The 18,931-nt window shown below is 36.6% G+C and overlaps 1 protein-coding gene across 2 annotated transcripts in view; it reads left to right on the forward strand.

Moving 5' to 3' along the window:
• LOC110464969 (protein crumbs homolog 1-like) overlaps positions 1-18,931 on the forward strand; it is an 80,172-nt gene that overhangs the window by 28,931 nt on the left and 32,310 nt on the right. For both annotated transcript variants that reach the window (XM_021520492.1, XM_021520493.1), the window contains one exon: positions 8,018-8,117. In XM_021520492.1, coding sequence (XP_021376167.1) covers positions 8,018-8,117 — 100 coding nt within the window. The remainder of the gene's footprint in view (positions 1-8,017; positions 8,118-18,931) is intronic.

The following is an 18,931-nucleotide window of genomic DNA, read 5'->3' on the forward strand; positions in this document are numbered from 1 at the left end:
TTTTGTAGAATGGCGTTGGAATTGATTACAAGTTATAGTCACTTAAAAGGTTCTGTAAGCATGTCACGAAGCAAATGATCAATTATCCTAACTCTTACTTTGATGAGTATTTATGTTTCTTTGTGTTCAATCATGACCACGTCTGAACTTGTAACTCTGATGAGTATCTGTGTGTTTCTTTATCATGTGTTTGATCATGACCCAGTCTGAACTCTTAATTTGATGAGAATTTATGTTTCTATTAACATGTGGTTTTGACCCTGTTTGATCCAAGTCCGCCTTTGTTGATAAACATACATTGTAGTTTGTAATTAGTCTAGATGTAATTGGTTTTACTTACTGTAGATCTAGAGACCCCATAAGCTTAGGATTTTTTTCTTTTTCTTTTTTAATTGAGGGGAAAATGTGTGCATATGAATAAACAACTTTTAAATATTTAATTGTTAAATTAGGTATTTCCATTTCAAATAATATCTATATGGAATGAGTCAGTAAAACATTTACAATTTTTATTATCTTTTAAATAGTTGATCAAATTTTAGAACAGGTTAATTTGTTTTTGGATAACCAAGAACTCAAACAATTAAGGCATTTTTTCTATCTATTAAAAAATTGAGAAGCTTTCTTGAAATAAAATAACTGAGGTACTTTATGTCATGTATGATTCTATATGAAATCTGCAGTGCTTGTGGCTGAATGTGAACTTATTATGTACTGCTTGTGTAAGTTTGCTTGTAGCTGAATGTGAACTTATTATGTACTGCTTGTGTAAGTTTGCTTGTGGCTGAATGTGAACTTATTATGTACTGCTTGTGTAAGTTTGCTTGTGGCTGAATGTGAACTTATTATGTACTGCTTGTGTAAGTTAATGGGAAACTATATGTCTCCCTAGATACAAGTGATGTACGGCACTGATCATTCTTTATCATTGAATTACATGTACAGTACAAAATCTATTTCAAAATAGGATGTGTTATTATGGCATTATCTATTCATGAGAAATATGAGAAAGATATTCTAAAAATTAGCGACAAAGATACCTCGGTTTGAAACCTCTACTTTAAAAACGGTAGTTAAATGTTTAAAACCGTTTTAAGAATGTTTTAAATCAAGATCATATGTGTTAAATAATCTTCTTGCTGCACTTTAGTCCTAATGAGATACAGTGAAGGCAGTCGTAAACAAAACTAAAATGAGAGTTATTGCTTCTATTATATGAGCTGAACATAGAAAAGAGATTAAATTGTCTGACAATTTATGGAAATTTTCCATTCTGACTATTCAGCAGAATTTTGGTTGGAAAAAAAAATATGTAAAACTCGTTCTGTATTTTGGATATCATGAATTACCACCAGTCTGTAAAATGTAGATTTCTGGTGCGAAGGGGTCATTGTCGAGGCAGAGATCTGGTGCAAAGGGGTCATTGTCGAGGCAGAGATCTGGTGCGAAGGGGTCATTGGCGAGGCAGATTCCTGGTGCAAAGGGGTCATTGGCGAGGCAGATTTCTGGTGCAAAAGGGGTCATTGGCGAGGCAGATTTCTGGTGTGAAGGGGTCATTGGGCGAGGCAGATTTCTGCTGCGAAGGGGTCATTGGCGCCAAAAGGCCCAGGGTACTGACATTGGGCCTGTAGGCAGATTTCTGCTGCGAAGGGGTCATTGGCGAGGCAGATTCCTGGTGCAAAGGGGTCATTGGCGAGGCAGATTTCTGGTGCAAAGGGATCATTGGCGAGGCAGATTTCTGGTGCAAAGGGGTCATTGGGGAGGCACATTAAGGCAGATTTCTGTTGCGAAGGGGTCATTGGCGAGGCAGTATTAAGCCACAGAATAAATATCCTGCTGTCCTTAATTAATCTACAAACCCTATAGACCTTGTAGGAAATTACTAGTGTACAGATCTGGTAAGACAAGGTAGTCTACTCCGTATGATATATATATTTTATTACATTCCAGACTATTTCCATTTTAACCAGCAGAGAAACATAAATATGTAAATTGGTTGTATTGACCTTTAGAGATGAAAAGATCGATGACAAAGAGGACAATATTCTGTTCCACAATTGATAGGTTGACTAACCCTTTCACCCATAAGTAACTTTAGTAGACTCTACTATACATTTATCTGGATGAGTTCATTATGGTCCACAGTGGTGAAAATTCAATGTTGTCAATAAGTTTCTTCATCAATGAAGAAAAGAACAATAATTACAATAAGTATAAAAATGTATACAATATATCAAAATGTACAATGTCATTTGAGGTTCTTGAATGCTGTTTTTTCACATAACAATGAAGAGCCATTTAAAAAGGAATTTTATTTTAATTGACAATGTTTTTGTAGGGAAAGAGTAAGGAAACATACGGGAAACATACAGGAAACAGGCAGTACATGCCTAGACAATTAACCATCACATAACACGGTTATAAAATCAATACATGTGTTTATACCTGTGAATGCATATTTATTATAGATCTTTATTATTTATGATTATAATATCAATACAATGTGTCCATATATAAGACCACCAATAGAGAGGACTTATATAGGCTTGAAGCCCCTGTTGGCCAATCTTTTTGACATTGGTCGTTCTTTTGTCAATAAAATTTGTTGAAATTGAAATACATATTTATATATAAAATTGAAACATGTATATATTTTCTTCTTATCAAGGAGATCAGTTTGACAGTAGGCCATCACAGTAACTGCTTCTGTATCTGAATGACCTTGATTGACCTCCCGAAGGTCATTCATGTGTCTGTTGGTTTCTTGATCTAATTGTGTGTCCACAAGGGAGCCAGCAGTAATTCTGATTGTATGTCCAGCGAGGCTCGACTGATCAGTGGCTTGGCATACAAACAAGGAATTAGGTTAGGGACTGCTGGACACTAAAGCCAGTAAGTCAGATCTATAGATTTCTAGCATCGTCCATCTACATTACCATCTATCTACATATTACTGTAGCTTCGTCACCATTCCTAACCATTAAAGGAAGCCATATACTTACTTAATGGTGTATTGGCTGAGCGCGGCACTTTGCAGGATGGATAATTAGGAGAGAACTAAGGAAATGTCATGAAGTCAGTCTCAATTTGCCGTATCAGATGTGGATTTATTGATAGGGAATGGAAATAAGTAGCTGTTAGGACATCAAGGAATCTAAATTTGGTAAAGTCTGATACGCTGTGGGGATGCGTCACAGATCACACTGGGGACGTATGTGGATAAGACAGTGCTAGACATACTGCTCTCTGTAGATTACAGATTTGTTCAATTTGTTTTATTTCAAAATATTTTCCAGACTTAATTCCAATTGATTCCAGGACATGAATTTTAAGTGGGAATGATAATATATTTGGACTTATCATTTGCCTAATTGGACTTGAATTCTAAGTATAACTCCTGGGTATTGGGTAAAAGACACACTGTCCCATGTTCACTAATTCATAAGAACTGAAACTATTGTCACTTAGATACATATATATATTGTATACTTTTGTCCTTCGCCTGTGAAATCAAAATTCACTCAGTGTTAATTTCGCCTTTCTCATTTAATTTCTTCGTAAATTTTGTTGTTGACTAAAGTTCGCTACAATGATAAATTTGCCCTCATTCCTGAAGAGGGAAAGGTGGAAAATGAACTGCAGTGAATATTTCCAGGTATACAGTATAGTGAGAATTTCATGTTTATGTGATGGAACTCTGGACTGAAACAATTGACCTTGTCGGTGGTGGGTTTTTTTCCCTCCTTTTTTCGTCCCTGCTCTTCCTAGCTGCTGGTGTCACCCTAGGTGCCTGTCTTCACATGAACTTTAAGCTGTTTCAAAGAAGCAAAACCCTATAACCAAACAAACAAATGCAGGTTGATCAGTTAGATCCTCAATCTTGATTTTTAGCTCACCTGCCCCAAAGGGCCAAGTGAGCTTATGCCGTGCTGCTGCGTCCGGCATCAATATTTTACTTTAAACAACTTCTTCTCAATAACCAAAAGGCCCAGGGTACTGACATTGGGCCTGTTGCATGCTGGGATGAAGGGCTACCAAGTTGTTCAAATGAATGACTTTGACACATTTTCAAGGTCACAGGGGTCAAATGTCTTAAAATTTTCAAACGACTTCTCCTCAATAACTGAAAGGCCCAGGGTACTGATATTGGGCCTGTAGCATGCTGGGATGAAGGGCTATTAAGTTCGTCAAATGAATGACCTTGACCCACTTTCAACCTAATGTCCTTGTTCGAAATTTAAGGTCACAGGCGTCATATGTTTAAAAGTTTTAATAGGTTCTTATGAATCAAACACCGATATTCTGCCTGTAGCTGTATTTTAGTCCACTTTTAAGATTACAAGTTTGAGATTAATACCAGGTGGGCGATGCAGGCCCATTGAGTCTCTTGTTGATGGTGTGGGTTTCTATAATTAAAGTCTGGCCGTTAGGTTTTTGGTCACTTGATGCAAAGACTAGTGACCTATTGCCATTCATGCCACCTTCAACAAAAAATGTAACATTCATTAACATTTTGATGTTTTCAACTTCCTCCCAAAAAAATTGAATGGATTTCGTCTATAATTGGCAGAGGCAGAGACTATAGTTAAGTGATGGATAGAGTTGTGAAAATTGGAATCCTGCACTTTCAGGAAGTGCATCAGTGGGGCCAAAATTTCCACAGACTTTAAACAAATTCTTCTTCTTTCCTAGATTCATTTATGTCATGTACAGGTATCCTTGATAAAACCATGAGGGGGGAAAATATGTTCATCATGGGTCACTAGTTTGGGCTTCCCTGTTTGGCCCCTGGGAGGGGTGGCAGGATAGTTTTATATGAAGTTATCGTCAAGTACTAAAAATAACTGCCAAATGGTGTCCAGCTCAATACAGGTACTCTCAAAAGGTTCTGTACCAGGTATTTAAGGAGGGAGGAATATAATGGAAATGGACTAGTTTGATCTTAGAAGGTTTAAGCCTCGGACAAGCATTTTTCAGGCCTGTTATATATTTGAAACATTAAGTTTGTAAATCTTAGGTTCAAGTTGTCATTGCAATGATGAATTTGCAAAGACAATGGAAAGAAAGTTGGAAGATATTTAGCTTGCACATGTACAGTGAATGGACAAAAAATCATTACTGATCTAGTTAATTACATATCTATAAATACAAATTAGTGGAGTTAAACAAATTGAAGATATATTCTCTATTCAAGGAAAGATATGTGCTGAGGGAAGTTTTCACAACTGATAGACACAAATGAAATAACAGAGTTTATATGAAATTTTCTACCAGAGTATCTTTCTTTATATTTTCTTGTGTTTAGTAATTTGAAAAGCTGACTATCTCCTGAGGACATCAAGCACAGTGAATTAATTACCAACAGTATCCAGAAAATGTGCCTTGAGAGCGATTCGTTATGTTTTCACCTTGTTTTTATGTTTACATGATTTGTTTTTATGTTTATACATGAAATTGTCACAACATTTCAGTACCATCATTGAAATATGGATAAAAAAAAGAAAGCACATTTTTGAGGCATTGGTCATCCCAAAACTATTTTTCTTCGTCTTTTTAATCACTTTTCACCCATAAACCATTCGAACACCCCCATGACTCAGATGAAGAAAATGGTCCCCGAAGCATCTGGCGGCTGTGACAGACGTATCCTTTTCACTCTTCACACTGTTTGATTGAAACACTAGTCTTGTATGCACTGAAGACATAACTACCGTTTAACACTGCATGAGGCTTGGGGCTGGTGAGATGAGGGTGGTGGCAGAGTTACCGTGGTGACGGGGACAGTCACTATAGAAAAAGGCTTTCTCATTACTGCCACAATTCATTGCAGTGTTAGCATGTCTAATATACAATTGGCAATTTTCAAGGAGGCACTTTTGAAGTCAAGATTACTTTCCTAAACCTTATAAAAAAATGAAAAAAAAAATCTTTACCTGACACTGTAACACACCCTATTTGTTTCACACATATCACAGGAAACAAACTTGTTTTCTTTTGTTTGGCCTAAACATTGCATGCATGTTTATTTATGGAAATGTATCAATTACACATACAACTTTGTGATTATTTGAATTCCCCCCTGAAGTTTCAAACCAAATTAAATTTCAACAGAATTAACATATTGATGACTTAATTATGTAAAAAAAACACATTTTGTTTTTACTATTTGTGCACAGAAGTGTAACGTTGCAGTTTTAATTGCTTTTGGACTGAAGTTTAATTTAGCAGATTTCTAATTTAATTACTATTAAACTAATGTTCCTAGTGCTGTTAATACATAATTGGTATGTGTTATTGATACTGGTGCAGCCAGACAAAAGATCTGGTGATTATATTACAGCTGAGCCGCAGCTAGTGTCAAGGATATGTATGGGTGTTTCAGCTAGAGTCCTCAATTAATTGATGAAGCGTAGAGTGGAACAATGTTAGCCTGGCTTCTTCATGTCAGTCTCTGAGGCATGTTAACGTGTCAGCATAGTGCTTCAGTTCATAGACTTGTGCTCAAAAATTTCACCAAAGCAAAATCCATAGATTGTTTTGGAAGAAATTAAGTTGTGTTTGGTTGTATGCTATTATGGACAGTAGATACCTATAGAAACCTGCTGAGGTTCTGATGTCAGAAATAGTTGCAACATTCTTATATCAGAACAAGTACTTGTATTTTAATTTCAACAGAGGTTTCCTTGAAATGAAATATTTAATTACTGAAATGTGTATTCCTCATAATAGCGTTTATATTATTTATCAGAGGTAAATGTGATATAGTTTGAAACGTGATATTAACAGAAAACATGGTTTTCTGTGTTTTTGTTTGTGCTTTATGTCATCTTAAAAGATGTAGCTATATTTTTAAGAATGTGCCAGGTTTTGGTGGTGGCGGAAAATCAGAGTACCCAGAGAAAAAAAACACCAACCTGCAGCCAAAACCTCGTAACTGCCCCACGTAGGCTTCAAAACTATGACCCAGCCATTGAGGGCTAGCGATCTAGACAGTCTTTAACCACTCAGCCACTGGAAAAAGATAATATAACACAAATCTTCGTCATTGTTATTCAACAAAATTTATGACTGAGAAAATATCTGAAATTATTTCTGTATTATTTAAAATGTATTTCAAATATGTAAATAATGTTGCCCTCAGATATTGACTTTGAATCGCTCAGAGACGTATGTGTTATATACGTCTCTGAATCGCTACATATGCAGCTACATGCAGTTACATATTTATTTTATAATCATTATATAATTACTCATGAAAGCTTGTAAGGTTTTCAACAACAAGGCTGGTCTGTCTAATGTAGCCCATCATATGATCGTTCATCTAGTAAACACATACTGGACTGCATGTTTGTCCTTTGATCTGGTGGCAATGTAAATGTGGAGCTGTAGAGCTTATTATAATCAGTGTTTAATTCAGTTTTTAGGGGGAAATTGTTTTGGACTGTGATTCACTTCCTTCTATTGTTCATTGGTGCAAGGACGATTTGTGATGCAGTTTGACATGTTGTCCCCTGTCTGGACAATTTATTTGCACAGTATTTTTTTTATTATTCAATAGAGATATCTTTTCCACTTGGGACAATGAGGAAAATTCATGATTTTAAAGATAATTCTGGGTATGGACGGAGGGGGAGAAATTATGAAGCCCAGAAAACCTTTTCTTGATCTGACATTGTAAAACGACAGTGATATAATTGAAGAAACTTATGTGAGATAATGTGTAAATGATCAATTATGGGCTTTTGTCGAGGTTGATATGTAAACATTGCAACAACAATATATAACAGCATATTAACTAGGATAAAAGTTCTTAATTTTTGTATTACATATCGTGTCCCCAAATAGTGAGAATTTTCTTCGGATCTAAATTTAGAAACATGAGGTCGATATGGTCATGTGCAAGACAAAAATAGAAGCATGGGGTAGTTATCGGTGAACCTGAGACCAATGATTAGGCAATTATTAATCAAGGAAAAGCAGACCATAGGTAATGTTGTATAATATTTGTATGTTACAGATGCAGCAGAAGGACAGACCACCTGTCAATCAAACAGTTGTATTAATGGAGGCACATGTGTGATTGACAATACTGCCGTTAAGTGTGTGTGTCCACCCAAGTAAGTTACATTATTAAATAATTAATATTAGCAATTAATGTATGGTACCAGTAAAACAAAGTCTTAATAGTAAAAAAATGTATACAAGATGTCTTAAATGAACTCATCAACAGAATTAGTTTATATTTGCACAATAGAATGTTAACATAGACTTCTAACCATTGGTCAAGTTTATACTCTTTAACAGATTATATTGATTGCCAATGGTCAAGTTATAATTAATTACACCATAACTTATGGTAACTTTAAGTTGTACACCTCATTATATTTTGGTGATCTTTGGTCAAGTTCAATGGGTCAAACGTTACATCTGACCACTTTGGAAGAGGAGGAGAGTATAGAACCACAATGGTTAAGGGAAGTTGTTAAGTACATTACATGCTTAAATATTGAAAATACCTTCTTTCAAAATGTAATCCTTGACACACGTTGTTATTACATATGCTGCCTTTTAATCACGTTCACTGTCACTTTATTAGAACTGTGCATATAACTTAATTGTCTCATTCAGGACCTAAAATTTTGCTGGTGTATTGCTTTTTAGAACTAGATAAAAATAGTTTAATCTAAACAATGAATACACATAGAATTGTCAAGTCAAGACTTAGTGTTTAAGACTGTTACCACAAGCTGTAGGTGGTATGTTAAGACAGTATACTAGACTACACAGGCTGTAGATGGTATGTTAAGACAGTATACTAGACTGCACAGACTGTAGATGGTATGTTAAGACAGTATACTAGACCACACAGACTGTAGATGGTATGTTAAGACAGTATACTAGACTACACAGGCTGTAGGTCACAGGTATGTTAGACAGTATACTAGACTACACAGGCTGTAGATGGTATGTTAAGACAGTATACTAGACTACACAGGCTGTAGGTGGTATGGTAGACAGTATACTAGACTACACAGGCTGTAGATGGTATACTAGACTACACAGGCTGTAGACAGTATACTAGACTACACAGGCTGTAGATGGTATACTAGACTACACAGGCTGTAGACAGTATACTAGACTACACATGCTGTAGGTGGTATCTTAAGACAGTATACTAGACTACACAGGCTGTAGGTGGTATGTTAGACAGTATACTAGACTACACAGGCTGTAGATGGTATGTTTGACAGTATACTAGACTGCACAGACTGTAGATGGTATGTTAAGACAGTATACTAGACTACACAGGCTGTAGGTGGTATGTTAAGACAGTATACTAGACTACACAGGCTGTAGATGGTATGTTTGACAGTATACTAGACTGCACAGACTGTAGATGGTATGTTAGACAGTATACTAGACTACACAGGAAGTAGATGGTATGGTAGACAGTATACTAGACTACACAGGCTGTAGATGGTATACTAGACTACACAGGCTGTAGACAGTATACTAGACTACACATGCTGTAGGTGGTATGTTAGACAGTATACTAGACTACACAGGCTGTAGACAGTATAATAGACTACACATGCTGTAGATGGTATGTTAGATAGTATACTAGACTACACAGGCTGTAGGTGGTATACTAGCTATAGACTACACAGGCTGTAGATGGGAAACTAGACTACACAGGCTGTAGGTGGGATGGTAGACAGTATACTAGACTACACAGGAAGTAGATGGTATGGTAGACAGTATACAGACTACACAGGCTGTAGATGGTATACTAGACTACACAGGCTGTTGGTGGTATACTAGACTACACAGGCTGTTGGTGGTATACTAGACTACACAGGCTGTAGATGGTATGCTAGTTATAGACTACACAGGCTGTAGATGGTATACTAGCTATAGACTACACAGGCTGTAGATGGTATACTAGACTACACAGGCTGTTGGTGGTATACTAGACTACACAGGCTGTAGATGGTATGTTAAGAAAGTATACTAGACTGCACAGACTGTAGATGGTATGTTAGACAGTATACTAGACTACACAGGCGGTAGACAGTATAATAGACTACACATGCTGTAGATGGTATGTTAGATAGTATACTAGACTTCACAGGCTGTAGGTGGTATGTTAAGACAGTATACTAGACTACACAGGCTGGAGATGGTATACTAGCTATAGACTACACAGGCTGTAGATTGTATGCTTGCTATAGACTACACAGGCTGTAGATGGTATACTAGCTAAAGACTACACAGGCTGTAGATGGTATGGTAGACAGTATACTAGACTACACAGGAAGTAGATGGTATGGTAGACAGTATACAGACTACACAGGCTGTAGATGGTATACTAGACTACACAGGCTGTTGGTGGTATACTAGACTACACAGGCTGTAGACAGTATAATAGACTACACATCCTGTAGATGGTATGTTAGATAGTATACTAGACTACACAGGCTGTAGGTGGTATGGTAGACAGTATACTTGACTACACAGGCTGTAGATGGTATACTAGACTACACAGGCTGTAGACAGTATAATAGACTACACATCCTGTAGATGGTATGTTAGATAGTATACTAGACTTCACAGGCTGTAGGTGGTATGTTAAGACAGTATATTAGACCACACAGGCTGTAGACAGTATACTAGACTACACATGCTGTAGATGGTATACTAGACTACACAGGCTGTTGGTGGTATACTAGACTACACAGGCTGTAGATGGTATACTAGCTATAGACTACACAGGCTGTAGATGGTAAACTAGACTACACAGGCTGTAGGTGGTATGGTAGACAGTATACTAGACTACACAGGCTGTAGATGGTATACTAGCTATAGACTACACAGGCTGTAGATTGTATGCTTGCTATAGACTACACAGGCTGTAGATGGTATACTAGACTACACAGGCTGTTGGTGGTATACTAGACTACACAGACTGTAGGTGGTATACTAGCTATATACTACACAGGCTGTAGATGGTATGCTAGACTACACATGCTGTAGATGGTATACTAGACTACACAGACTGTAGGTGGTATACTAGACTACACAGGCTGTTGGTGGTATACTAGACTACACATGCTGTAGATGGTATACTAGACTACACAGGCTGTAGATGGTATACTAGCTATAGACTACATAGGCTGTAGATGGTATACTAGACTACACATGCTATGGATGGTATACTAGCTATAGACTACACAGGCTGTAGATGGTAAACTAGACTACACAGGCTGTAGATGGTATACTAGACTACACAGACTGTAGATGGTATACTAGCTATAGATTACATAGGTTGTAGATGGTATACTAGACTACACATGCTGTAGATGGTATACTAGCTATAGACTACACAGGCTGTAGATGGAATACTAGACTACACAGTCTGTAGGTGGTATGGTAGACAGTATACTAAACTACACAGGCTGTAGATAGTATACTAGCTATAGAGTACATAGGCTGTAGATGGTAAACTAGACTACACAGGCTTTAGATGGTATACTAGCTATAGCCTACACAGGCTGTAGCATTTTGTTAGACAGTATACTAGCCTACACAGGCTGTAGCATTTTGTTAGACAGTATACTAGAATACACAGGCTGTAGGTGGTATGTTAAGACAGTATACTAGACTACACAAGCTGTAGATGGTATATATGGTAGACAGTATACTGTCTGTGTAGTCTAGTAACCATCTACAGTCTGTGTAGTCTAGTATACTAGACTACACAGGCTGTAGACGGTATACTAGACTACACAGACTGTAGATGGTAAACTCTATAGCTATAGACTACACAGACTGTAGGTGGTATGGTAGACAGTATACTAGACTACACAGACAGTAGATGGTAAACTCTATAGCTATAGACTACACAGACTGTAGGTGGTATGGTAGACAGTATACTAGACTACACAAGCTGTAGATGGTATACTAGACTGCACAGGCTGTAGATGGTATACTAGACTACACAGGCTGTAGACGGTATACTAGACTACACAGGCTGTAGATGGTATACTAGACTACACAGGCTGTAGACAGTATACTAGACTGCACAGGCTGTAGATGGTATACTAGACTACATAGGCTGTAGACAGTATACTAGACTGCACAGGCTGTAGATGGTATGTTAGACAGTATACTAGACTGCACAGGCTGTAGATTGTATGGTAGACAGTATACTAGACTGCACAGACTATAGATGGTATGGTAGATAGTATACTAGACTACACAGACTGTAGATGGTATGGTAGATAGTATATTAGACTACACAGGCTGTAGATGATATGGTAGACAGTATACTAGACTGCACAGGTTGTAGATGATATGGTAGACAGTATACTAGACTACACAGGCTGTAGATGGTATACTAGACTACACAGGCTGTAGACAGTATACTAGACTACACATGCTGTAAACAGTATACTAGACTACACAGGCTGTAGAAGGTATATATGGTAGACAGTATACTAGACTACACTGACCGTAGATGGTATGATAGACAGTATACTAGACTACACAGGCTGTAGATGGTATATATAGAAGACAGTATACTAGACTACACAGACTGTAGATGGTATCGATGACAGTATACTAGACTACACAGGCTGTAGACGGTATACTAGACTACACAGGCTGTAGATGGTATGGTAGACAGTATACTAGACTACACAGGCTGTAAACAGTATACTAGACTACACAGGCTGTATATGGTATGGTAGACAGTATACTAGACTACACAGGCTGTATATGGTATACTAGACTGCACAGGCTGTAGATGGTATACTAGACAGCACAGGCTGTAGAAGGTATGTTAGACAGTATACTAGACTGCACAGGCTGTAGATGGTATACTAGACTACACAGGCTGTAGATGGTATACTGGACTACACAGGCTGTAGATGGTATGGAAGACAATATACTAGACTGCACAGGCTGTAGATGGTATACTAGACTACACAGGCTGTAGACGGTATACTAGACTGCACAGGCTGTAGCTGGTATATATGGTAGACAGTATACTAGACAGTAAGAAGGCTGTGTAGGTGGTACACTTAACAATACTCAGGCTATAGATGGTATTCTGAAGAGCTATCAGACTTTATACAGAATGCATGACAGTACACGGGCTATTATTGAGTAGACAGTATCCTGAAGAGGTAGCAGGCTGCAGTAGCTGGTAATTATGCTAGAGAGATAATTGTATTGTTCAGCTATGCACCCTAACATTGCAACTGTGGCAACTAATTAGTGCACATTGCAGTCTCCAGCAAATACAATGAAAGGGCATTTCTTGAACTTTCTAGGCTTGATAAAAAAATCAGAAACATCTGTTTATGTTTTTCTGTTCAGATATGATTTTATGGTTGTGTATTACAAACCACAGCTGTAGAGATCTGTAACACAGCCCTAACATTATATCCGCATTGATAGAAACCTGATTTTATGAAATTAAACATGTTCTGCCAATGGCATGACAATTTGATTGAAGCAAGATTTTTCACCAGAAAAGAAGATTTTTTGTCAAGATTAAATCGGGTCATTTAATAGGTTGGTTTTAGTTTACTATACAGTATTTTTTCATCTTAATAAGAGATGCAGAAATTTTGAAACTGTATTTTTAACAGTCCCTTCCAAAAATCCCCTATTGTTTGCAATAAAACTAATTATTTTACTTTATTAGTGAGTAGTACGAGCAATAAATAATGAATATATAAATACACAGTAAACCCTGCCTATCTGTAAGGACTACCTGTATGTAAGAACCATCTGTCTATAAAGACCACCTGTCTGCAAGGACCATCTGTCTAAATACCACCTGTCTGTAAGGACCACCTGTCTGTAAGGACCATCTGTCTGTAAAGACCACCTGTCTGTAAAGACCATCTGTCTGTAAGGACCATCTGTCTGTAAAGACTGTCTGTAAGGACCATCTATCTGTAAAGACTATCTGTCTGTAAAGACCACCTGTCTGTAAGGACCACATGTCTATAAAGACCACCTGTCTGTAAGGACCATCTGTCTGTAAATACCACCTGTCTATAAGGACCACCTATCTGTAAGGACCATCTGTCTTTATATAAAGACCATCTGTCTATAAGGACCATCTGTCTGTAAGGAACATCTGTCTGTAAAGACCACCTGTATGTAAGGACCATCTGTATGTAAAGACCACCTGTCTGTAAGGACCATCTGTCTGTAAAAACCACCTGTCTATAAGGACCAATTGTCTATAAAAACCACCTGTATGTAAGGACCATCTGTCTATAAAGACCATCTGTCTATAAAGACCATCTGTCTGTAAAGATCATCTGTCTTTAAAGACCACCTGTCTGTAAGGACAATCTTTCTGTAAAGACCACCTGTCTGTAAGGACCATCTGTAAGTAAAGACTATCTGTCTATAAAAACCACTGGCCCAAAAAGACTAACAGCACTGTGTATAAAGTACACTTGTCTTATAGTCCATCTGTCAATACAGACCATCTACTAAAGGGCTACTCTTCTACAAATAAAAACTGTGTGTCTACAAAGATCATCTGCCTTAAAGACACCTGCCTTAGGTACGGACCTCTTGTATATGAAGACAACCTGTTTAATATAAATACTACCTGTCTATAAAAGATCGTATACTATCAGGTGTTGGAACTGATCTCCGTTGTATTTATCTCTTTGTCTTNGATCATTTTTCCAAAAGTTATTGCCCTTTGTTTATTTCAGTATTTGATTTTTGTCTGGCAATCTCCTCCTACATTTTCCAACAGATCTCTTTGAAACTTGGTATACTTTATAATCATGATATGAAGTTGTGTCGCTCCCTTAAAAGAATTTTGATTCGACAATTTTTCCAAAATTAATTGCCTTTTGTTCATTTCTGTATTTGATTTTTTGTCCGAAGATTTTCTCCTACATTTTTTATAGCATATCAGCTAACCACTCTTAGAATGATGCAGATCTTATTTCAATGTAAGAAAGTATATAACACTATATGGCATTCGACGGGTGTATTTTGTTCTGCCCCGCGGTGCTCTTGTTAAAGTCTTGACATAATTTATTTATGCATCACCACTCATAAAAGAAACAATAGATAATACATTTATGTCGAAATCAACAATGATTTTCCAGATTACCAACCCAATTTTAACACCCTTATTCAGTGACTTATTACTTTTTCACAACACGTGCCGATTTTTGAAATTCAACCTGGTGTTTCAGTTTTTGAATAAATAAATAAATACAACATTTGATATAGCGCCCTATCTAGCTAACAGAAGTCACTCTAAAGCGCTTTACAGTACATAGATATACAATTTTATACAGTCAATACAATACACACTCTGTTGATGGTCTTTATGAATAGGTTTTACTCTTTCTTTTGGAAAATCTTTATAATTTACATGTTTCATTCTATTTCTTGGAAAGTCTTATGGACAAGCTTCATCATCTGTTTATGGTTGTCTGTGACAGGTTTCATTCTTCTTGGATGGTCTTTATATACAGATTTCACTCTCCAATGATGATCTTTATAGACATGTTTCATTCCCCAGTGATAGTCTTTATAGACAGGTTTCACTCTCCAATGATGGTCTTTTTATACAGGTTTCACGTTCCTTGTATAATCTTTATATACGTTTCACTCTCCTGTGATGGTCTTTAAAGACATGTTTCAATCTCCTTGGATGGTCTTTATAGACAGGTTTCACTCTCCCTTGGACAATCATTATAGTGTCAGGTTTCACTTTCCCTTAAACAATCGTTATAGACAAGTTTCACTCTCTCCCACTGTAATTTTGTTTACATCTATTTTTCAAGTTACAAGAGAAACATTGACTAACAGAAAAATGCTTGCTGCTAAAATACTGAATTTACTGCTTTATTTCACAATTAACCACTGTCAAAAATGTACCCACACTAGCTAAGAATTATTTGTGTTTCAAACCCAGACAACGTAAATGCGATAGTTGATATTTACTCTAATCTCTGGTCACGTTTTGGAATTGAAGGAAGCAGACTTGAGAAGTGCAAACAAAAGCTATAAATTCTACCGGATTAGGAAGCCAAGAAACGTGCAACCATTTTAGGGTAAAAACCAACTACCAGGGTATTAAGGATGTTCTTTGTTGAGTTGTAGCTCTCCTGTGTCTAGAGGTAGCAAAGCATGAACAGGATGCACTAAAATAGCCATGATTGACAACTTTCGTAATTATTAGGGATGAGTGAAATTGCTTTTTTGTTGGTTGCCCCAAACTTCAAACGAAACATTCCTTTGATCTCCAGAATTTCATCGCAGAAGACACAAGATTTAATGAAAGAATGTGCTGTCAAATGAGAGAAGGGTGGCGGTATAGCACATATGACTCAGAAGTAATTTGATGATGGCAATCCGTCTTTCAGATTACTGGAATTTCCTCTTGCATAACTTAGAATATTGGTGTTCCCGAGTGTGATGGTTAAGATTAATGGCGCTTAAAGTAATCAATTTGCCACGTTCGGAATGGCCTAAGACCTCCAGACAATTTCACTTTGATACAATAGGACTATTATAAAGCTTGAATGCAAACTTCCAATTCAACTCCTTGTTTTTTAAATAATTTGTTTTTACTCTTTAAATTTTCTTTTCAAAGACTATTTAGAATTCCCTAATGGTATCCAACCATTGTACATGTATTTTTTATTTTTTTAAATTTGACAAATATTGAATAGTTCATTTATCCAACACACAGTGGAGCTACCGTCATTTAATCCCCTTTATTATGATCAGAAGATAATCCAGCCACTTCTAATCCCAGCAGATAATCCAGCCACCTAGTTCCTAATAGAAGTAAGATGGCCTATGCAATATTTGCAACGAAGTAAGATAATGTAGGCAACATTGTAATAAGATACTATAGGAGTCACAAGCAGATGCCCTGTATACCTGGACATTTTTGCTACAGTTTAATTTTCGTCGTTTTTTCATGCTCTGTTGTGATGGCAAATTTATCATTACAGCAAATATAATATAACTAGGCTTTCCGTCTGTTACCCTTAGTAACTTGATGACATCAAAGTTATTCTTTATTGATCTAGTCACATGACCTTGACTGTCATTGTACCATATAGTTGCAAACATCATGTAGCTGTGCTCTGAAGACGACCTACCTTTGGCCGAAACATGGCAGCAAGAAGATACATTAGTTGATTTTAAGTCTGAAAAGTGTATAATATGTGGGGATTTCAATCTAATCCTTAAGCATGAGTTGGATTATGATAAAACATACAAAAAGATAAACAATCCTAAGTCCAGGGAAAAAATACTAGAGATTATGGAAAATTTTATTTGATTGATGTCTTTAGAGAGCAACATTCTGAATCCAGAAGGTATACATGGAGGCGGAGAAACCCTGTAAAACAGGCTTGCTTAGATTTCTTTTTAGTATCTGGAAGCCTTTTACGTAGTACTTCTGAAACAACCATAGAGCCTGGCTATATTTCTGATCATTATTTTCCGATTCTTATCCCAATCACACCATATATATTTATACTCTGTGCAGAAATTTTAGCTATTAGAATTAGAAATAACAGAAGTATAAAAGGCTTAATTGTTGATAATTGTCCAATCCTTCTTTCGCAATATGCAGATGATACTTTTCTTATCTTAGATGGTACAGAATGCTCTCTCAGGGAATCAATTAAGGAACTAAATTTATATAAACAACTTTCAGGTCTTAAAATCAACTTAGATAAAACACAGATTGTATGGATAGGGAGTAAAACATATAGCAAGGACATTCTTTTACCTGAACTGAACTTAAACTCAGTCCTTTTCAACTTCTTATGGAATAGTAAGACAGATAAAGTTAAGAGAGAGGTAATTGTACAAACTTACATTGAAGGAGGGTTAAAAATGGTTCATGTTAAGAAATATATAGAAGCTCATATGCTAGGGTGGATCAGGAGAATCTTTAGCTCACTTGGTAAATGGCTAGGAATTCTGAAAAAAAAATGTAGACGTTCAGCTTTTATCTAAATGTGGGAATGATTATCTACAAGTATCAAAAACTAAATGTAAAAATATTTTCTGGGAAGATGTATATCAGACTTGGTATAATCTTAGAGTTAAAGAAGAACTTGTTAGAAATATTAATGATGATGAGGAGTTGATACTTAAAACTCCATTATGGTTTAACAAAAACATTGTTGTTAATAACCAACCAATTTTCTACCAAAAAATGGTGCGATGCAGGAATTAGTATAGTGAATGACTTCATAAAAGACAATAGAACTTTTTCATTTTATAATTTTAATGAATTCTGTACTGTGTTTGGTACAATAACAAATTATTTACAATATTATGGAGTAATCCAAAATATTAAGAAATACTTGAGGCCTTTTACATCTCCAAGTAGAACATTGACGTTTCCGATCATTCCATTTTATCTTGAGCTAATCCTAAAGAGAGAAAAAAGGGTCGCAGGAATTCTACCGTTTACTCCTGAGAAATAATATTAACTGGTCAGCAAAAAAGGGGGAATATCTTTGACTATAATGAAGAGAAATGGAAACAAATTTACAGTATTCCGTTTCGATCAACTCAAAATTCTAAACTCCGTTGGCTACAATTTAAGGTTAACCACTATATTCTAACAACTAATTTTTAGCTCACCTGGCACGAAGTGCCAAGTGAGCTTATGCGATGGTGCGGCGTCCCTCGTCCGTCCGTCCGGCGTCCGGCGTCAATATTTTACTTTAAACGACTTCTTCTTAATAACCAAAAGGCCTAGGGTGATGATATTTGGCCAGCAGCAAACTGGGATGAAGGGCTACAAAGTTTGTTCAAATGAATGACCTTCACCCATATTCAAGGTCACAGGGGTCAAATATGTTAAAAACTTTAAACAACTTCTTCTCAATAACCAAAATGC

The sequence above is a fragment of the Mizuhopecten yessoensis genome, unplaced genomic scaffold (genome assembly GCF_002113885.1).
Source record: "Mizuhopecten yessoensis strain PY_sf001 unplaced genomic scaffold, ASM211388v2 scaffold11045, whole genome shotgun sequence".
Taxonomy (NCBI): Eukaryota; Metazoa; Mollusca; class Bivalvia; order Pectinida; family Pectinidae; genus Mizuhopecten; species Mizuhopecten yessoensis.